Source organism: Hibiscus syriacus, unplaced genomic scaffold (genome assembly GCF_006381635.1).
Source record: "Hibiscus syriacus cultivar Baekdansim isolate YM2019G1 unplaced genomic scaffold, ASM638163v2 tig00117010_pilon, whole genome shotgun sequence".
NCBI classification, from domain to species: domain Eukaryota; kingdom Viridiplantae; phylum Streptophyta; class Magnoliopsida; order Malvales; family Malvaceae; genus Hibiscus; species Hibiscus syriacus.
The window spans coordinates 781,350-804,654 of record NW_024063522.1 but is presented as its reverse complement, the minus strand read 5'-3'; the positions used below and the strand labels follow the sequence as shown (position 1 = coordinate 804,654).

General features: G+C 36.2%; 1 protein-coding gene and 2 pseudogenes across 1 annotated transcript; 2 read left to right on the top strand and 1 right to left on the bottom strand.

The window, feature by feature from the left end:
* Positions 1–2,199: 2,199 nt before the first annotated feature.
* On the top strand, positions 2,200–8,840 carry LOC120195232 (annotated as a pseudogene).
* Positions 6,476–23,184, bottom strand: LOC120195234 (zinc finger protein ZAT10-like). The gene is made up of 2 exons (XM_039197302.1): positions 22,346–23,184; positions 6,476–6,495 (listed from the first exon to the last, which is right to left on the bottom strand). The coding sequence occupies exon 1, from the start codon at positions 23,102–23,104 to the stop codon at positions 22,406–22,408; it is 699 nt and encodes a 232-aa protein (XP_039053233.1). The 5' UTR covers positions 23,105–23,184; the 3' UTR covers positions 6,476–6,495; positions 22,346–22,405.
* LOC120195233 lies at positions 10,444–12,650 on the top strand (annotated as a pseudogene).
* Positions 23,185–23,305: the final 121 nt, after the last annotated feature.

The window sequence follows — 23,305 nt, the reverse complement described above, 5'->3', positions numbered from 1 at the left end:
ACCCATCTAGTTGAACGGGTTTTCACGGTTGAAGATGCCCAAACCATTCTTCATTTCCATATCTCGCCGGTCCACCATGATGAGCTTCTTTGGAGTGGATATTCTTCGGGTAATTATTCGGTGCGATCAGGGTATAAATGGCTCATACAGAAGATCATGCCCGAGGCTCAAGAATCGCGATTGTGGATCTATCTTTCGAGGCTACCTACACTACCACAGGTCCGTATGTTTGGGTGGAGAGCAGCTCATGAGCCCCTTCTAGTGGGTTATCGACTTGCTCAAGTTGGTGCTCCCGGTGTTTAGTGTTGATTGTGTGGTTCGGCTGAGGAGATTGTTGCACATGCTTTGCATGATTGTCCATTAGTCGCTCCAATTCTCTCTGAAGCAGGCTTTTAGGGACGATTTGCTTTCTAGTGCGTTTTCTTCTTTCGGTACATGGTTGGAGCATATGATGTTGTCGCTTCCTGTGCATCGTTTTATTACTCTTCTAGTCCTGCTTTGGAAGATTTGGAACCGTCGAAATCTGCTCTATCATGAAGGTCGTTTGCTCCCAGGTTGGCAACTGTTACTCTCGGCTGCTGATCTTCAATCAGCTTACAACACTGCTGTACCATCTTTGGCATCCTCAACTGCTTCCATGGTTGTCGGTCTTGTTCTTCCACGTTGGCTGAAACCACCCCGAGGTACATTCAAGATCAATGTTGACGGCGGTTGTCGACGACCACCTGCTACGTCAGCTATTGGTGTCATTCTTCGGGACAGATTCGGTGGGGTTTTTGTTGGTCGAGCTATCGCAGTTCCGCATTCGCGTCATTCTGGCATCATCGAAGCATTGGCCATCTGTCATGATATTCGTATGGCTGTGGAGATGGGTTTATCAGCAATGGTGGTTGAAAGTGGTTCCATGAATACGGTGCAACATCTTGAAAATATGTCTACTAATCGGTCAGTTTTTAGGTTTTATCTTCTTGTAGGCAGACAACTTCTTGATGATCATCCTAACATTAGTGTCTGATTCATTCGCAGGGAGGCCAATGGATCGGCTCACGCTTTAGTCGATTATACTACTATTTCTGTTGTACCTTTACGTTTTCAATCTGTAACCCCAGATTGTACTGCATCGTCGTTGCTTCTGATACTAGTTTCAGTTAATGAATGCCGTTATATAAAAAATAATAATAAAAAAATTAAATAGGATTGAATTTTTTTTAATTTATTAAAAGTGTGATTAATTTAAGAAAATATGTAAATAACATAAACTAAATATGTGATTATATCAAAATATTTAATTACTTGCCACCTAATCTATTAACTGTTAAAGACAGTTTACTCATGGTGACCACATCTTAATTAAATAAAAAAAGAAAATGGCCATATTTTAATTAACAAAAATGAAAAATGACAATATATTATTTTTTGAAATTTGTGAGAAAAAGTAGACAAAATACAAACTTAAATGATCAATAATATAATTAACCCTAAAAACAACACTTATCCTAATCTTTTCTTTATTTCCCTTGATATATTGAACAAATACAGCCCTTATTTGTGTGGTGTTGGAGCAATATTATATAAATTTTGAGAGGTTAATAAGTTATTTATTGCATAGATTTGGAGATATTAATGTATTCAAATATATTTGTGTTGTGCCTAATACCTTTAGATTTGGAGCAATATTACAATATTGTAATGATTTTTAAAGTTAAAAATTTGATCTATTATTGTGAACATTTTATGAATGGTAATTAAATATATATTTAATATTAATAAATAAAAAAATAAAATGAGTAAAATTTTTAACTCTAAAGGTGAGATTAAAATATTGTTACGTCCTTAATTGATATTTAAAAACAATAAATAAATAAGATATACAATAATTCTTTGACCTTATTAAATTAAAAATACGATTATGAAGTTGATATATTAAATGATAATCTTTTTAATATTTAATTCATATAAAATAATTTTTTTAATTTTAATTTGTGTAAAAAATTAAAAGAAATTGATTTATACAAAATCTTATAATTGTAAATCTACTTTTTTAGTATACCTTCATAATAAAATTTACTGTTTGAGTAAACATACGTGGTTAAGTGGATTTTTGTGATTGGATAGAACTATAACAAGAATAATAGTAGTGAGCATATTTCCCATTTTGAAAGGGGGGTGCAATCTATGTATCGGGTCATTTGTTTACTTACAGTGGTCTGTCGTCGTTGACCCCATTCCATAACTCGCCATGGCTCCAACCTTTCTTCACCTAACATCCTCCTTTCTATTTCTCAACGCCGTGATCTGCTTCAGTCTCTTCTCCGTCGATGCAAAACATCACCACCGACGGCCGATGCTCCTCCCTCTACAACTATCCTCACGCAATCATTCACAGCAACGGCACTTGGGCAACATCCGCCGTCATCTCCTGCAATCGGGACTCTCTCCTTCCACTCCAAACGCTCTTATGAGACTCTACGATGATCTCCTCTCCAACGGGTCCCTCTCCTATAAATTAAATTATTTGTTCTTTTCTTTTCCTTTTTGCATTATCGAAATATTTGAGTTTTCTTTTTCTTTTTGGTGATTTGCAGTTATTATACTACTCGATTGTGGATTGGAACGCCTCCTCAGGAATTCGCTCTTATTGTCGACAACGGTAGTACTGTAACTTACGTTCCTTGCTCCAGTTGTGCACATTGCGGCAAGCATCAGGTTCGGTTCCGTATCGAAGTCGTGAAGTTCAACTTTCCTAATTTTCGATTGTAACTATTTGAAATTAGCAAGTTATTAGTTTAGTAGAATTACGGCGATTTTGAGGCTTAGATTTTTATCGTGTCCTCATAAGGAAGTGAGTTTTGCCTTTTTCTAATTTCTTTATTTACGGATCTGTTGGTTAGAAATTAATTTGGGGAACTGGTGGTTTTTTTTTGGCAATATTAATATCTTTTTGGAATCCAGGATCCAAGGTTCCAACCGGATTTGTCTAGCACTTATCAACCTGTAAAATGCAATCCGAGTTGTAATTGTGATGATGAGAAAAAGCAATGCACTTATGATAGACGCTATGCTGAGATGAGTTCCAGCAGTGGTGTGCTTGGGGAGGATGTTATTTCTTTTGGGCATGAAAGTGAACTTGTTCCACAGCGTGCTGTTTTTGGTTGTGAAAATAGGGAAACGGGTACCTATACAGCCAAAGGGCTGATGGTATAATGGGCTTGGGTCGGGGGCAGCTTAGTATCATGGATCAACTAGTTGGCAAGAATGCTATTGGTGATTCATTTTCTTTGTGTTACGGTGGGATGGATGTTGGTGGAGGTGCAATGGTTCTCGGAAATTTCACTCCTCCCCCTGAAATGGTGTTCTCCCATTCAGACCCTTTCCGCAAGTACACTTCTCTTGCAGTATTGTAGTTGTGGATGCATTTTTCCTAAGACTTCATCTGTTTCTTCTTATTCATTTACTGTAGTTTTTGAATCTCAACAGCCTTTACTATAACATTGAGCTAAAGGAAATGCATGTTGCCGGAAAGAGACTGAAGTTACCAGCTGGTGTCTTTGATGGAAGGCATGGAACAGTCTTGGACAGTGGCACAACATATGCTTACTTACCAGAAGATGCTTTTGTTGCATCTCGATCTGCTGTAAGATCTAATTGCTTTGAGCTTCATTCTATGTGTAGTTTATTTGCTAGTCAAGTTCTCCTTTTTATTCTATGATTAATATTGCTTTACAGAAACCATGATTATTGTTTGAGGTTTAGAAAAAGTTTTTGATTTTGCATGGGAGATTTAGAAGCATGGGGTTTTGTTGCATTTACATGTTCTTTAATAAATGAATAACTACTCATTTTTTTCATTTGTTTTAATCTTTGTTACTTCAAGAAGATAGAGTTGGAAATTTATATATTTACCATATAGGAGTTATATGACAAGGGATCTGTGTAGGGACCAAGTACATATACGTATTAATATATCTGAGTTACAATGTCATATAAACTGGCCATCATATGAAAACTACTTTATTTATTTATTTATTTATTTCCAACTACTTGGAGATGTTACTTCTTAAATATTGGTACGATCTGTGTAATCATCCAATTTCTGGAACTTTTCGTTTACGGGTCCTGTTCCTTTCTGAAGTTTGAAGCATGTCTATTCTGCATGATTATTTCCTTAAGCATGTATGGTCCGCTTTTCAAATTGTTGTTGGAAACTGGCCATTACATTTTGTCTAGGAAAAATAACATACTACTAGTAACCTATTAAGTGAATTTGTGTAATTTGCATTTGTTAAGTTATTGTAGCAGCCCTGAATAATTAACATGTTCTATGACTATTGGAGATTGATTGTGTGATCTAGCCATTTAGGGTCTAGTATTCCATCAACTGTTGCTTGGTCTATGCCTCCATCTTGAAAAACATTGTGGCAGCTGCCATTGTTAAATCTTTTTTTTTTTGAAAATACTTAATGTCGGTGTGTTCTATACTTGCTGCTGTAACTCAAAATATTCCGATACTGAATTTATTTGTAATCGTCTTTAATTTGTAAGCTTAACCTTTATTAACATAAATATCAGCATCTACGTATCTGAATGCTAATGTTCAGACCTGTTCTGCATGTTTACTCGGCTTTGTTAATGCAGATCCTAAGAGAAGTTCATTTTCTCAAAAGGGTTCGTGGTCCTGACCCTAATTTTGATGATACATGTGTTTCTGGTGCTGGAAGGTGTTGCCAATGACCTTTTCGTTGAATGCTGAAATTTATTGTATTCCATTTCATCTCAATGGTTTTTCTTGAAATGTAATGCAGGGATGTTTCCCAGCTATCAAAAATTTTCCCAGAGGTTGAGTTGGTATTTAACAATGGAAATAAGTTATTACTGTCTCCAGAAAACTACCTGTTCCGGGTAATTACTTTAATTTCTTGAAGACCAAAATGGGTCCCTGGTTGGTGGCAAAGCTAATTTAAGTGATTATAAGACATTTTTGAATTTCCTATTCTGTGCTAGCTTTTCTAATTGCTATCTAACACATATCTCTTTTGTTTCTGTCTCTTAAATGGCATGCTTTGTAGCACAGAAAGCTTAGTGGTGCATATTGCTTGGGAATATTCCCAAATACTGAATCGACCACTCTTTTAGGAGGTATGTTCCTTCATTCGTGAAACAAAAAGCTTCCTCTCCCTCTATGTCTGTGTGTAGCATAGTAAGTCATAGTTTTGAAAAGTCCAAGGTTCTTGCAGTATACATGGGCCTGTCTGGATTTTACGCTTTTCCAACTCAATATATCTTGCTTCTTTGCATGACTGCAGTAATAATCTGTTACTTTTGTAACTTTATTTTGCGGCAGGAATTGTTGTCCGGAACACCTTAGTGACCTATGATCGGGGTAATGACAGTATAGGCTTTTTGAAAAATAATTGTTCTGAACTGTGGAGGAGAGTGCCTTCATCTGATGCCCCTGCACCAGCTCTTTTGGTCTCTCAAAGCAATGACAGTAACGGGGAAATTACTCCGGCACCAACCCCAAGTGGATCACCACCAAATGTTCTTCCAGGTGCATGGCATATTACTTGCTTCCTCACAATGTTTCCCATGTTCCCTGGTTTCTTCCCTTGCACCATTCCATGAATTGATGTATCATGATCACAATTTATGTACTTTCTTCTATATAGGTTAGTAGCTCTTTTCTCGTGAACATAAAATTAAGGCAGACAAAAAATTACAAAAATTAAACAGAGATGCTGTATACTTTCTTCTATATAGGTTAGTAGCTCTTGTCTCGTGAACATAAAATTAAGGCAGACAAAAAATTACAAAAATTAAACAGAGATGCTGTACTTGGTTGGAAACTTCTGCTAGTGCAGAACATTGATGGAAATTAGAAACATAAAATAAGGATCTTGTTGGTATTTGCAAAACGGTACCATATTTATAATAGACCTCCAAGAAGTCTGTAAACTTTAACTGCTAATTAGACCCACCCAGTTTTTCAGTCACCTTGATGGGTAGTTGAATGAATTCTCTTTCTTTTTATTTATTTTCTTTCTTAAAAGAAGTTTCCTCTTGTGAGGAGGCTATGACTCTTTTGCTTTGTAATCTTGATAAAATTTGTTATTCATTGAAAGATATTATAGTTACTGATAAGCATAAAATTGCTTTGTAGATTAACAAGGGCTTATAGTTACTGATAAATAGCATTAATGCAGCCCCAAGGATATTATATGTTTGAGAAGTTATCTAATACACTTCCAGTGGAGTATTTAGACTCTTGAAGCAGGGTTGGAAGGATGAAAGATATCCCTCGGGGTATTATTAAAAGAATTAATAAATAAATAAGTGGGGCATGTGGCAGCCTTTTAACCCCACTCGTAGTATTAAGAAGATCCATTGCAAGGTATCCAAGATAAACCCTGACAGAATATACATGTTTCTCATTTATAATCTGGTTTCTAGTTGGATACAAATTTTGTGCTTGCATTTAAAGCTTATTTTAGTTGAGATGGCCTAATTTTGGATCACATCCTTTTTTTCCAATCTTGTTTAGCCTGTGATCATCGTTTTGTACTAGCGGATTGAGCTTATTGATTGCTTTATAATAATGGTGTTTGCATGATGCGGTGCTTTTTTTTTAATTGTTCGACACTTAGACTGGTGATAGTCTTAGTACTTTTAGTGATAATGATGCAAGCATTTATACAAATTGATCTTGTAAATGTACATTTCCTCTGATGATATTGTCTCCCCAAACATGATAATCAGGTTCTTTTCATGTTGGATTTATAACATTTGATATGTCAATTAGCACAAATGATTCCAAATCGAAGCTCAACTTCAAGGAGCTTGGAGAATTGATTTCCAAGGAACTGGAAGTGGATAATTCACAGTTGCTGCTGAATTTCCTTGACTCTAACCAGGTCTTTTAGGCCTTGTGGGAATTAGATTTGAGGATGTGCATTGGAGTGTTTTTAAAATATTTTATTTATTGCTTCACTTCTTTTAGGAAGAAATGTCATTTTTTATTATTGATGCAATGTAATCTAAATCATATTTCTAAGCATGATGTCATATATATTGAATCACTGTTGGAATCTTGTAGTTTTGTCAATACGTGTTACTTGCAGATTTAAGTAGATGTGTTCACCTGTCAGGTAGTCTATTAGCCCACTCTAAATTTGGATGGGCTGGACTAAGGTAGAAAAGGTAGGCCCCGATAAAAAAAACCATCCAGGTCCAGACGAAGATTTATTTCTGGCCTGAGCTCTAGATTTTATGCATAAAGCCACCTTGAACCCAACTCTAATTAGGCCCTGAACATATCTAGTATTTAACTTTAAACTTGGAATTATACTTTGTTCTTGTATGTAATTATGTGGGTTTCTTCTTGTGGGTACTGTTGAGTGGGCATATATTGATCCACTATGTGCACTTGGCCTAAGCACAAAGATAAAACTCCCAAGTGTCATTTTGTTTCTGTATGCATCTCTATGTTTGACAGTTAGCAATTAGCCTTCATCTATTTTTCCATATTTATGCTATTGGTTCGATGTTTCAGGTTCGCCTGCTGAATGTCACTTCCAAGGGGAATGAATACCTTGTTAGATGGGGCATTTTTCCTGCTTCATCTGCTAATTATATTTCTAATTCCACTGCATTGGTATGACCACTACTGAGAGATATACATATTTATGAGTTGAAATTCATTGTTTTCCATCTATTTACGACATCATGGATCTTATTTTCCTTTATCATGCGCAGAGCATTATCCTGCGCTTAAGGGATCGCCATATGCAGTTTCCCGAGAGATTTGGGAATTATAAATTAGTTGAATGGAATGCTGAACCTCAAAGGAAGTCGTATGTTCTCTTTTTCCATTCCGTCTTCATTATTCCTTGTATGCTTTTTACTACTTTGGATTAAATCGGCTAGGATTCTATTGTGATGAACAAATTTTTGGAGCCCCTGAAGTTAAGGTCGCAGTTGAATGGTAGGACTAGGATGCCAGAATGCTTTTGATTATAGAAAGATGAAGTGGGATGGCCATACAGTTGAAGTTGGGGCTCCCCATGCTTTCGCACCCCAGCGTCGGTAGGGACCCAGAGAGCTGCCTTCGCTTTTGGCGTTCCTTCGTAGATTTCGAGATTTCACCCAGATTAATAGGATTGAAAAAATTCCCCTTCCTTTGGTTGCGTACCCTCGTTCCTCTCTTTTCAGCCGTACTTCGTAACCTCGAGCCACACGCGAGAGGAGTTTAAGGCAGCTCGTCTGTTTTGAGAGGAACGGAGTCACGAGACCGATCTCATCGTAATGGGCGCCCTATAGAAAGAAGAAAGTCAAGTTCACTTTCACTCCCGTCCCGAGCAAACGCAATCACATTAATTCTGTATAAATACGAATCTGTACTTCCGTACGGATTGAGAGCAATGCAGCTCGAGTCTTTCTTTTTTTTTTTCTTTTTGAGAATGTTTCTTACCTATGATATTTACTGTTTCTAATGGTATAGTTTCAAAACTAACATCGGGCTCTTACGGGAGTTTTCACAGGTCATGGTGGCGACATCACTATCTAGCCGTGGTACTCGGGTTTATCGCAACTCTTAGTTTGTCAGCTATTGGGATATGGTTGGTTCTTCGATTCAGACGGCAATCGATCACAGCTTATGAGCCCGTTGCTTCTCCTGTCCAGGAGCAAGAGCTTCAGTCTCTTCAATCTTAACTCAGGAACATTTGATACAAAGTTTTCATGTATACTATATCTTTGCATAGAATGCATGCTTCTGGAGTTACTCAGAACGAGAACGATGGTCCATTCCAGTCAGATCGATACAAGGCGGTGAAACATTTTAACCCATGATGTTGTAAAAAAGAATATATGATTTGACAAAATGATAATATATGTATTCTTCACTGTGATGTATGTCGATATGTGGAATAAATATTTGGTTCAAAGCTTCCAATTTGGAGGTGAAATATGGGAAATGAAAAATAAAAAGGACACCTAAAATGAGTCTTTTAGTTTATCCAAACTCAGATCTCAATCTTTCATGTTTCTTCCTCTTAGTTGCCAATTACCGTCCTCGTTTGCTGACATAATTAAATTTGCATTAGTTTTAAAATTAATAAGATTACATTATTCTTTAAATTTCATTTCTTTCTATTTTAAAAATTAAATTAAAATTTAAGTTATTATTATTTTATTTATAATTACTCTCCCTTTTTTGAGATTAAATTTGGTATATAATTATCAACGGGGTTGATTCAAGTGAAATATAGCTTGATATATAGCTTGATATCGCTTAAGTAAGTCTCAAGTTCGAGCCATTGTATATGCAGAAAATTTTTACTAGGAGACTTACTCACCAAAATCATATATGCGACGTGGATCAATCTGTATTAGTCAGGGTAAAACGCCGGAAAAAATTGATATATAATTAAACTTTCAATGTGAATATATATATATATATATATATATATATATATATATTCACATTATTTTATTTGATAAGTTACATTTATATATTACTAATTAATATAGAAAAGTATGTATATATATAATAATAATCTATTACTATTGAATTTTCAAAGAAAACAATGTTAAAACATTAAGTACAGTTAAATGATTAAATATATAAACAAATACTGAATTCTTTGTACATCTCATTTTGACTCTATTTTTAAATGTTTCATAGATATTTAGATTAAAATTATATAAATATGAATTAATTTGAGCTTATCTCTACAACGCACGATACTTTGTTTTTTTCAATATTTCTACTAGTCTCTTATTTTTCACACGAATTAAAATTACCTTAGATGTCATTGATTTTAATTGTTGATTTTTATCTTCTTTCTTTATCAAGTTGAAGATGTTGTTTTACAACAGAGATACTTGACATCCTTCATTTCATATTGTACCACATCCTATTTCAAACATTATGACACGCTTAGCATGCTATTATTATTATTATTATTATTATTAATCCCTTTTCTTCATAGTTTTAATAATTTGTCAGGCCCTTCACAATTTCATTATCAGAAAAATACAAAATCAATTAAAATCTGACATGAAACACAATTACATTACAAGTAATACATACAAATAATACCAATACACTCATCAAATTTTTAATAATTATCAAAAGACAAACTGTAATTATTAAAGGGATATCTACGAAAAAATCGAATTGTTTCTCAAAATTCAATTTGAGTCACAATTATTAAATTTAATTAACTTAAAATATATATAAAATTTAGAAATTTTTCACTATCATAATTCATATATAAATATATTTGTACGTGAATCATTGATTTGAATCGTAAACCGCGGCGTGACAGGCCTACCTAACTCAGCCTTGACTCGCGGGAATAATTAGTTTTATTATTAACGTCATTCTCTCGTTTTTTTTCTTTTCATTTACGAACTATATATTTTTTACCTCTCAGTATCGTTAGCTGCTTTTTTCATTGTACAATTCTTGTCCCTGTTCCCATATCTTTCTTCTTCTGCTGCTTCCCTTTTTATACTTTTGGACTATCACTTGGCACGCTTTAATACCAGAAAAGGGGAAAACGGTGGCCAAGCTTAACGATAAACTCTTACGATTTTGGGTTTCCGACGTCGAAATGGAGAGAAAACAGGGGTTGTCCCCAGGTCGGTCGCGAGCTAAAAGTCCGGCGAGGAATGCATCGCCAAAGTCGAGCTTATTGCGGCGGAGGAGGAAGAACTACATCCTCCACTCAAAGCCGTTTTTCTTTAGGTCGGGGGGCTTGAGGTCGGCGGAAGCTTTGTCGCCGTTGAGAGAAGGTCCCGATCCGGATGGAACGGACGGCGAAGACTCTAGGACAGAAGGTAGGTGGGCCCAGTGGATGAAAGGTCATCTGTCACGCGGTCCTTCCGCTTCGTCTTCGACGTGTAAACGCTCCGATCTGAGGTTGTTGCTTGGAGTCTTAGGTGCGCCGCTCGCGCCGGTGCATGTTAGTGCGTTGGAGTCATTTCCCCACCTCAGCATTAAAAACACCCCTATTGTGAGCCTTCTCTCTCTCTCTCTCTCTCTCTCTCTCTCTCTCTTCCCTAATGCTGCATTTTATTCCTTTGATTTTAAAAGCCTCATTTATAATTTTTTAAAGTCAGGTGCAATTTTCAGATAATGTGCTAAAAAATTTAATGAAATCAATGAGATAATTTCATTTGCATAGTGTTTGATCAAGGAAAAGAAAGGTGGGATTTTGATGGATTATAATATGGCTGTCTACATGGGGTTGTGTTTTTTCAATCTAGATCTGCTATCGAGTTTTGTAAGCATGCCAGGGGTGGTTATTTTAACAGAAATAATGCTAAATTCAAGAATTGGACTAGTTGCTCTAGATTTCCATGGAAGGAATTTTCTGTAATTTGTTTTACGTTCTAATTTTTTCAGGAATCTTCATCTGCTCAGTACATATTACAGCAGTATACTGCTGCTTCAGGTGGGCAAAAGCTTCAAAACTCCATCCACAATGCTTATGCTATGGGTAGGGTGAGAATGGTAGCTTCTGAGTTTGAGACGGCTAACAAGGTCACCAAAAACCGGAATTCTTCAAAAGTAGCAGAATCCGGTGGGTTTGTCTTGTGGCAAATGAATCCAGACATGTGGTATGTCGAGCTTGCCCTTGGTGCTAGCAAGGTCCAGGCAGGTTGCAATGGGAAACTTGTGTGGCGGCACACTCCTTGGCTCGGTTCACATGCTGCTAGAGGGCCTGTTAGGCCACTCCGTCGAGCACTTCAAGTAACTTCAATGTCTTTACTTGTTTACTTTTACCTCATCTAAATTTATTTCTCACTGTGCATAGTCATTCATCCAATGTTATAAAATTGTATTCCTTGTCCAGGGTCTTGATCCGAGAACAACTGCAAGCATGTTTACAAATGCAAGATGTTGTGGTGAAAAGAGTATCAATGGGGAGGACTGTTTCATCCTCAAGCTTTGTGCCGATCCTGCAACGTTGAAGGCCAGGAGTGAAGGACCTGCTGAGATCGTTAGACATGTTTTTATTCGGCTACTTCAGCCAGAAAACAGGCCTTCTTGTGCACTTGGAAGACTCGCATTTAACCCGGATGCAAAACAATGGTGGAGACGCTGTGCACTGGGAGACTACAATCAATTCATTTCTCGAGGACTACAGACCTGTTGAAGGAATAATGATTGCTCACTCGGGTCGCTCTGTGGTGACCATGTTCCGGTTCGGTGATACTGCAATGAGCCACACTCGCACCAGGATGGAAGAAGCATGGGTAATTGAAGAAGTGGAATTCAACGTTCCGGGTCTTTCCGCGGACTGTTTCATACCTCCAGATGAAATAAGATTGGCTTCAATGGCTGAAGCATGTGAATTTTCTCAGGGTCCGGGGGTAAAAACTACCGTGGCTGCTGCACCATATCGAGCCAAACTGGGTAAACTAGATAAAAGCTCCAGACATGATTTATCTTGATGATAGAGATTTAAAGAAGAGGGCTTTTGGCAAAGTCCAACAAAACTTTTGACTAGCCGTAATAGTTTTACTTGACTGACTAATTAGAAGGTAAAATCGAAACTGTAGTGGTCTGAAAGAATTTTGGTATTGGATAATGTCGCCATCAATTTGTAAATACAGCAGGATTATCTTCGTATTTTTCGTAGGATGAAATGTCTTAGTTTCTGTATTTTTCTTTATGGTAAATTATAGTCCCTTAACTATAGGTGACTATAGGTTGTTCGAATCAAAAACCAGATTCCCTAATTACTAAGCATATCTTAGAATATAAAGCTTAGTGCTGTTAGGTTCACTGCGTGCACAGTTTTTATAGTTCGAGGCTCGAATCGATTTCATGAAAACAACATAACCTGCTACCCTACCAATCAATATGACAGTGCCATCTAATGTGCCACGGAATGCATGATAAACTTTACAACCATTTAAATATGAACCAAAAGATCTAGCCATGAACCCAGCTTACCAGATGCAGGACGACTGACAGGGCCCCTCTTCTCCAATTCTTGATCGTCCCTTGTATTCTTTTCCGGTGCAGATAGAGGTCTGCGGTTCACATCTATACCTGCTTGACAACCAGATGCTGAATCCTTTCCCCCCTAGTGTTTCTGCCAGGCTTGCTCAGCCATAAGTTGCCATTTTGGCAGCATGACCCTCCAACTGCAGCCCATACGGCGACATGTGCAGCAATGTCCCTCATCTTGTCATCCTTTTTTTATAAAATAAGGTGGGGCCTCATTGAAAACCCCTTCATAATTGACATTGAATCGAAGATCAAACGACGAAAAGCGGAAGGGATCCTCCTCCTTGTCTACCTGGACATTACCTGCCCCATTATTAGGATGATCAAAGAACATAAAATAGTCGGAACCATCGATAATACCTTGACTACTTTTATTCGGCCATCAAAGAACAGCTGACTTGATAAGTGTCTAGTGCCTAGACTTGTCAACATCAACAAGCTAGAAGAGATTCATTCCAAATTAGAAAGCTATAAAAGAGAAAACTCATGTTAATTGAGAGGAACTGAGGCTGACCTGTCTGATTAAATTGGATAGCAGTCCATGCATTCTTTGCTCCACACAGTAGAGATTCAGATACAAGAGGACATATATAAAATGCATTATAAAGAAAAAGGGCTAAGAAGCTAGCCTATCACCAGGGACAAGCATCGTTCAACATCATTGCTTATATTTTTCAAACCACTTCTGGCCACTGCACTAAGACATGGAATAGCAAGAAAGATACACCTCGATTCACCTGACTATTTGGCTGCTCTGTTCCACTGCCCTCTTGATTACCCATCTTCTATAATTTCTCATACTCTTGAATATCGGTTTTCTCCAGTCAAAATACACATGATTGGAAACCCTCAAATTTCAGCAAAGTAGAAATTGGACAATATACTTGATTACTGAATTTAACCCTCTTGTTACTATTCGTGAAATCAAACTCAGATTCTGTGCATTTCGATTCGGGAGACAAATTCCAGCAAAACAAAAAGGAAAACCAAACAATTCTAAAAAAATGATAACGGTATTTAAATCAGGTGGCTGAGAAGTGGATGCATCGCCTTCAATATCTCGACTCAAGGTGGCCTGGAACTCCTCAACGTCAGCTCCAGAATGCATTGGCTCGTCCTATTATCAGTTTCCAATTAATAAAAAAAAAGAAAAAGAAAAAACAGAAGATATAATGAATAATCTTAAGTTATTACGAATTCCATAAACATTGATAGAAAATAATAAAGAGAAACTTCATCTTCTTCGGAGAACTTTACTATGGAAGGATCCATTACAATTGATTTAGTCCTGTGAACGGTGGAATCCTTCAGCTCGCAGTGTCAGAAATATATATATATATATATATATATATATATACACACACACACAATAATTCAATATAAGATTTAAAAAAACAACACTGAGAAGAAAACGATCGAAATTAAAGAATGAGAGAGGGAGGGAAGTAAGTCGAGAAAACAGGAAGTGGTTCACAGACAGGAATAAATTAACTTTCTGATCAACGGTCGACCCCGTTTACAATTGTTATTTATATTTTCGATTTACCCCGATTTTGATCGCCAATTCAATTTTTTTTTTAATTCCTTATACTATAGTCTATTTGCTTTAGTTCTTTATCCATTAACTCATGTTAATATCCGACCTCGTGTGACTTAAGTAAAGAAGAGCACCCACAATACTACAATAAAGCTGAGGGTCATCAAGAATAGGACCAGCATCATGCAGGAGCTTAGGAGTAGAAACCATAGGAGTAGGAGTTGCTCGAGCTCGCACCATATCTACACGCTCAAGAAGCTCTCGGGTATACTTACGTTGACTCAAAAATAATTTCATCATGTCGTTCGACTTCAAGTCCCAAAAAATAACTTCAGTCACCTAGATCTTTTAACGAGAACTCACGACTAAGAGTAGACACCACCTCTTCAATCACGTCATTAGAAGTCCCTGTAATAACAATATCATCAACGTACACCAAAACATACAAGCATTAAGCACCATCACATCGAATGAACATCGAAGCATCTGCTTGTGTCTCCATAAAACTAATGCTTAACAAAAAAGATTGAAGCTTAGAGTACCGGTTTCTAGGTGTCTGCTTCATCTTATACAATGTCTTTTCCAATTTACACATTAGTGGAACACCATCGGACGATTCTTGCTCAAAACCCGGTGTTTGTACCATAAACACCTCCTCAACGAGATCACCATTAAGAAACACATTCTTAACATCAACCTAACTAATCTGTCAATTATTCTGAACAACCAATGAGAGAACCACATTCATCATTGAAGACTTCACAACTGGACTGAAAGTGACACAAAAATCATGCCTCAGAACCTGAGAATATCCTTTGGCAACAAGTCGGGCCTTATATCGAACAATCGAGCCATTCAGATGCTTCTTAATATGAAATAACCATTTACACCCAATGAGAACATGACCAATAGGAAGTAGAACTAGAGTCCATGATCCATTCAGAATAAGTGCATCATACTCAGCATGAACAACCTTTCTCCAGTTAGGTGAAGATAATATTTGACGATTTGTTAGGCTCAACTTCAGTATCTTCTATCAATATTACATGAAATAGCCGAGCTCAAAATCCTCCAATTTACTTTTTTGACCATAGGATGTTGGTTAGAAGAAGACGTAGAACCACCTAGAGGTCTCTAAGAGCCATCCCCTGTCTGTACAACGAAACTTGACTTTGTGCAGGAACAGTCAAATCCATCACGTGCTCAACGAGATAGTCATGGACAATAGAAATATGATTATCACATGCTCTGATACTATGTTAGCTTTTCACGTTTTTCCTCACATTTTTTCAGAAATGATGCGAGTATTCTATTTTATTTGGTGTGTAAAAACAAGAATTTATAGTAGAGGAATTAAACAAATAACCACTAGAAAAGTGTCAGCTCACCTACAACTATCACGCACCAATATAACAAATAAAAAAAGTTAACAAAAATCTAACCCACGGTCCCATTTATTTCCTAAGATCCAACGTGATCTCATGTCCATTTATTTTGTATGTACCATGCATGCATAAGTCATCAATTCATAAGCCATCGGAATATAATCTTTACATAAACTTAACTAGTTAATTGATCAATTAAGAAGAAATTTAGGAATGTAACCTGCAATATGAAAGATATGTTAAATCCAAAGTCATGATCAAATCTAATGTAGAAAGGATTCACATTTGTTTTTTAATTTACCTTGTATAGTGGAATACAAATACAATGAAACAAATATTTAAAGAGTAAGAATCGACTCCATCGATACAAGATGTTGAATGACAACTTTAATGGCGGAAGAAGATGAGGAGGAGAAGAAAACATGTAACATGTAATTTTTTATAGCCTTTAATTGTCACGTAACACTTCTGTTAAGGGGTTTACGAGAGTTGATTTACAGAAGCTAAGAGCTAATGAATTAAAACTGAACCAACCAATAACATAAAGACTAAAATTATTTTTTTTAAACCAATAATCAAAATAGACCAGATTAAAAATACAATGATTATTCACATAGTTTACCTTAATAAATATGAGTTGATGGCCCAATTCTACCTTTTATTTTATTCTTCTTTTATAAATTTACTTTGAATATGTCTTCGGTCGTCAAACACGACCGTAAGGTTAAATACTGAAATACAATAAAGTTAGAGGAAAAATGAAGATTGGTAAAATGTTTTAACATGACACGCCGTCAGCTCACACTCGTCATTATCATATATAATTCATACCCATTATCATTAATCAATCAAATTATGTTTGAATTTCAAATTAGATACATAGAATCAATACCTAACTAGTTAGTTATATATGGAAGACAACGAACAAGAAATTGACCTTCTTGGCTTTCAAATTAGATACGTAAATCAATACCTAACTATTTAATTATGATGTTTGGGGTGAATATAGAGGAGAGTGTGGTTAAGGAGTGGGCAAAAATTATTGGGTGTGTGGCTAGAAAATTCCCTGCTATATATTTAGGCATTCCTCTTAGGGCAAGTCGAAATTCGGCTAGGTTATGGGCTTTGGTGATTGATAAAGTTGAGCACAGACTTTCTGGATGGAAATCTATCTCTCTATCTTTTAGAGGTAGAATTGGTTTGGTTAAATCGGTTTTGTCTAACCTCCCCATGTATTTTCTGTCTCTGTTTAAGATACTAGTTTCGGTTTACAAGAAACTCAATGGGTTGTTTTCCAGTTTTTTATGGAGTGATTCTCAAACAAATAAGCCCATTCATTAGCTGAGTTGAGCTGAAGTGTTCAAACCTATGAATGTCGGAGGCCTAGGCTTTGTGGATCTCAAACAGAAAAATTTTGGTCTTCTTGGAAAAGGTGTTGGAGGTTTTGTTCCGAGCATAATAGCCCATGGAAATTAGTTTCAATTATGATCTATAATCTTAACAAGGAGGTTATTATTCCGCCCTCTTCGCATCCTCGATGAGCTTCTTGGGTTTGGCATGGAATCTTTTCTACTTTCATTGGGAAGGAAGTGAGGAAGAGCATTCAGGGGCTTTTCTAACTTCAAGTCGGAGATGGGTAACAATTAAGTTTTAGCATGATAAGTGGATTGGTAATCACCCATTGAAAGAAATATTTCTGAGAATTTTTGCATTGACATCGAAAAAAGAGGTCTAATTTCTGATTTCGGGGTTAAAAGTGAGGTGGGGTGGGTTTGGAACATTTTATTAAGAAGGGATGTCTTTGATTGGGAAAGACATCAATAGGAGGGTGTAATGCGTCTCCTTGATGGGTTTGTTAGTTTGTCTTTTTGCACGGATAGGGTTAAATGGTTGGGATCTAGTGATAGAGTTTTTTTCAATAAAATCTTCGTCTACTCTTGATTGGCTAAATGGGTAGGCTGGCTTTAATTGGAAAAGAAATGTTTGGTTGGGACTAGCTTCATTCAAAGTAGAAGCTTTCGTTTGGAGGTGCTTCGGAGAAGAGTCCTATTGAGAGTGGAACTTGAAAAGAGATGAGTTTTGGTGTCGGATTCCCTTTCCCGCTATGCTTGGCTTTCTCAGAATCAGTTGAACACTTGTTTTTCTCTTGCGTCGAAGTTTGGAGAGTATGGGGGAGTTTTTTTTTTTTTTTTTAACTTTATGAGGTGTTATTGCTGTTCTTTCAAATGTCTCTTTTTGTTTTATGCAAGCTTGGTGTGATTCTCCCCTGAGTAGATTATCGTATGGTTTGATTTGGGGATTATTGCCCATGGCGATGTTATGGTTTACATGGCTTCTATGGAATTAAATGGTTTTTAAGGGTAAGAAGTTTGATGGGTTGCAGTTGGCATTCGTAACCAAGTATCGTATAGCTTATTGGCTAATGGCTAAATTTCATTTAGTTTCTATTAGTGCGGATAGTTTGGCAGCCAATCTAACAATTGCAAAGGATTCTGCTCTCCTGTTGAGGGCTTCGAAAAATCATTTGGATTGGATTCCTCCTCCGAGTGGAACTTTGAAATTTTTGTAGATGTTTCTATAAGAGCTTATTGAAGCGGAAGAGGAATTGGTGGGATTCTTAGAGACTCAAATGGCTCTATTTTAGCATCATTTTTGATCCCAATTGGGGGAGGTTCTCCGGTACAAGATGAAATCTTGGCATTAGTGTAACACTCCCAACCCGTATTTGACCCGGATATGGGTCCGAGGTGTCGCATTTACTTATCAAAACATTTTTCCTCATAAATTAATAAAATCTAAATCCAAAATTCGAGAAAGTAAATGATTTTCATTAGCTATAACCTTTAGTTTTACAAAGCCCACCAGAGCATATTCAATACAATTGATTGAGTACATGCCAACTACAATTAATATAACAATATACGTAGATTTCCACATACTTTTCTGATCTGAACTTTGTAAAGGAGATACTGACCTGTCTTGCCCTCTTAACTTTTCTCTTAGCTTTCCGGAACCTACGTGTGAAACACTCACACGCTAAGTCGATGACTTAGTGAGACAATAAATATATATAATGTAAACATTAACTAGTAATCATACATAAACAATTACTACTATCATTCCATATAACTCATATACTTTTACATGTAACAAATACATACATACACATATATGTCATTATTATTCATATCTCTTATCTCCTGTTCCTATGATTCCTTATGTCTATATTATATCTCTTATAGACTTGTTATTTTATCATCATGTTATGTAAAACATATATCCTATTATAAAACCCATACACACGAGCAACTATATCATCATCATTATTCTTATCACTATCATTGATTCCTTTTTATCATATGATCTTATAATTACCATTTGAAAAATCATATATCACACATATCATTTCACAAGAGAACAAACATATCATCATATAAAGTTTATTAATATTATCTCTTATTTAGCCCATGTACATTATTGAGAGCTAAAGATACGTGAGTACATAGAGGTTGTGCACTATATTGTCACCATAGCTCGTATAATTCCCACTAGGGGCGCGTAGAATTTGTCCCGTATGACCACTATGTCCTGAAGGACCACGTAGAACACAAATGTCCCGTAGGACCACTATGTCCCGAAGGACCACGTAGAACCCTTGACTCTTGGCATGCCAACTATATCTCTAGATCTCATAACACATAACATGGGCATTTTCTTTATATTATTTCACATATTCTTATCACATAGTCACGTGGTTCACTTACATATAATTCACATATCACATATACCTTTTCTCATATTCCTGTCATTCATAATCACATATACATGTGTTCATATCATTTCTCATTTAATCACATAGCTTATAACATTTCTTTTGTGTTCATATGTTTCCCATACATCACATATATCATATTCATATCACATAACATGTAAGCTCACTATTTTTATCCCTATCATGTCATTTCACATATGCACTTTTATATCATATATACTATATTCACATACTTCAATATCATTTGACTTATTTCAATTTATTACATTAAAAAGATATATCTATAGTCTTATGAGCCCTATCAACAGTATCTATTCATATAATCTCATTACTACGTATTCATTTCATTATTTATTTCCTTATCACATTTTTTATTTTATTTCTCATGTTCTTATGTATGCACATATATCATGTCTTGTTTACTTATGTTCATATGTATATCATATAGCTTATGTGACATATATATCACTTATATCAGTTCATATGTCTTATCACACTAATATATATTCATACAAATCATATCACACATACAATAACATATAACTCATAACAAATATGCTCATGTTCATGAATCCATACATAATACTATAGGAAATAGACTTGTCGCAAGTCTTATTTCCATTAAATATTATATAATATCTAATATGCACTCACATTGGCCTCACTAAGTTCTAATCCCCTTTTGATTTCTTTTCTTTCGATCGAATCTTAACTTGATAATCGTTCTGGAACTTATTCGTGCTCGATATATACACAATCATGTATTTATACTATCAGTATCCAATAGGTATACTATAATCTATCATTTCTTAGACTGAAAGAAATATTTATTCAATTTCTATTGCAGTGCATCGGTACATTCTACAATGTATCGATGCATCCCTTAACATGTGCATCGATGCACTACCCATGCATCGATACACAATTTACATTCGATGTTTCCATTTTAAGGGGATGCATCGATGCACTCCTTATGCATCGATGCACGAATTACATTCGATTACACATTGAAGATGCATCGATGCACACAACCCAGAAATTCCATTTTGAGCACGAAATGTCTTACTTTGCCTTTCAATTCTACTTATTAACCCCTCCTTATGCCTTAAAATTTATCTATACATATGTAAACCTTCTTATAACACTATAACTCTTCACCGTCTCTCATAATTCACCATAATTCTTGAATCAAAGAATTTCATCAAATTTTCCATGTGTTATAAATTCAATTCTATCACTTCTAACTTCTTAATTAACCCTTTGACAAGTCAAATCCATCTTTTAGAACTTCAAAAACCTTTCTATAACAAAAGTTCATTTCTACACCCTTCATATAATTTCCTTTTTAATTCTCTATTCTTGATGTTTAAAGCTTATATAAGTTTTCCTTAAGCTTATATAATACTCAAAGAATCAAAATCAACTTATAAATCCAAGAATTAGACAGCTGAAATTAAAACTCACCTTTAACAGAGGCTTACGGGGAGAAGAAGAAGCTAAAGAAGAAGACTATGGATACATTTCCTCATTTCCCACGTTTTTATATCCCTTAAAAAGAGAATAAAAAATCTTCTCTTATAAAAGGCCATAATACCCTTGTTACTTTCCAACTTTACTATTAAATCCAACATCAAAATTCTTCAATTAAATCCATGAACTTTTAACTTATTTTGAAATCGAGCACATAGTTTTCAAAATTTACAATTTAGTCACTGACCCTGATTTGAGATGTTACAAATAGAGTATGCGATTAATTTTTTTATTAGCTCAGTTTGGTATAAGTCTGCTATTCTTGTCGTTGAATGTGACTGCGAATCTGTTGTGAATTGGGTGAGGAATCCATTGTCTATTCTATCAGAACGGGGAAAGAAGCTCTAGCTGTTTGTTGAGTCTATTTATAGAGAAAATTTCGGTCTGAAGTACATTCCAAGGGGACGTAATGCGGTAGCAAATCAGTTGGCGAAAATTACTTCAGGCTTTCCCCCTAGCTGAAATGTTTCTTTGATTTTTGGTTGTTTAGCTGTTTTTCCTAGTTGTTGTGCATGGATGGATTTTTTTATGTTGATAGGGAACTGTTTAGAAGGGTTTCGTTGATTTTTATTGTAGTTGTTGGCTACGTTGTTCCACTGCTCGGGCTCATTATTTTTCATCCACTTAGAGTTAGGGAGGATTTTTAACGGGACCTTGAGTAGTATGATATTTCCTTTTATGAATAATAAAGTACTATTTTTCAAAAAAAAAATCAATTGACGTAAATATTATTATCTTTTTAGAATTCTAGAGTTCTAGAAGGACTTAGGCTCAAAATATCAATTTTAGATTAGCTAATAAATTAAATATTGAGGGAGAAATATAGAATTGAAAAAATTAATCAAATAAAAAAATGATGACTTGCGGAATCAAACTATTATAGTAGCACAGAGTATTAATTTTTTATTAAGATAAGGTGATAATAAAATAATATCTGTTTCAAATAATTTTAATCATTTGACTAGAGTGAATATTAATTAAATGAGTAAAAAATCAATTACATTGAATAGAATAAGAAGCCACTTTTTAATACTAATCGCTTCCCCACGTGAAAACGGCATAAAATGAAAGTAAAACAGACGGATCATAATGCATAAACTAATTGATGAATCGTCCATGAGCTATGTACAAAAAAGAATACATCGAATCTGGCCTAAAGCTTAGTTGACTTCAATTTTGGATGGCATCCGGATCAACAGACACGGTTTCTTAGTAGGGTGTGGGCTTTCCACTTCATCATCACCCCCGGAGCCAAAGAAATTAACCGGTGAGAATTCCGGAAAAGCCGGGAGGTTCAGATCAAAACCTCGTTGGCTGCCGTGGCTCACGGTATTTGTCGAGGTTGATCCCACTCCTTCAGATGTCGTCACGCCGCTACCGCTTTTCACAGCCCCGCCTTCATAGTGGCGTCGCTTGTGGCCTCCCAAGGCCTGGCCTGACGGGAATCTTTTGTGGCATATCGAACACTCATGGGACCTTCCACTCGGGTTCGACGCGGTCGAGTACGTAACTCCACCGGCAGGAGTAGATGTGGTCATTGACGTTGATAACTGCTCCTCGTTGGCGTTGCCTTTACGGTGGCTGGCTTTGTGGCCACCCAAAGCCTGGTAAGAATGAAACACCTTGTTGCAAACGCTGCAGTTGTAGGTATGTTTTTTGTCAGTCGAGACGGGCGCGGGAGCATGGTCGCGTGCTAGCATGATAAGGCAGAGAGCGAGGTATTCTTCCTCGGTGGGAACTCGCGGTCGCTTGGTACGTTTCCGTTTGGTGATGGAGTCCAGGCAGTGTAGATTGGTAGTATCCTGGAAGTGAAAAGGAGCAGTAGCAGTTGTTGGGGAATTAAGAGCCTCTAAACCCATTTGATTGGAACACTGAAAAAGGCAGAAACTTTCGAAGTATTGGATTGAATGAAGAGTGAGAGTGAGGAAGGGGGATTTAAAAGGGGAGCCAAAGGAAGCTGCTGTGAAAGCAAAGCTTTTAGTTGACTATATAATATTAGAGGAGTACAAGTAGTTGGAGTTGGGGCATTGGGCACGAGGGTGAAAAGAAGCAATAAAAAA

Bases quoted from the DNA above. Each gene is read 5' to 3' on its own strand.
- LOC120195234 (XM_039197302.1), bottom strand. From the start codon at position 23,104: ATGGGTTTAGAGGCTCTTAATTCCCCAACAACTGCTACTGCTCCTTTT.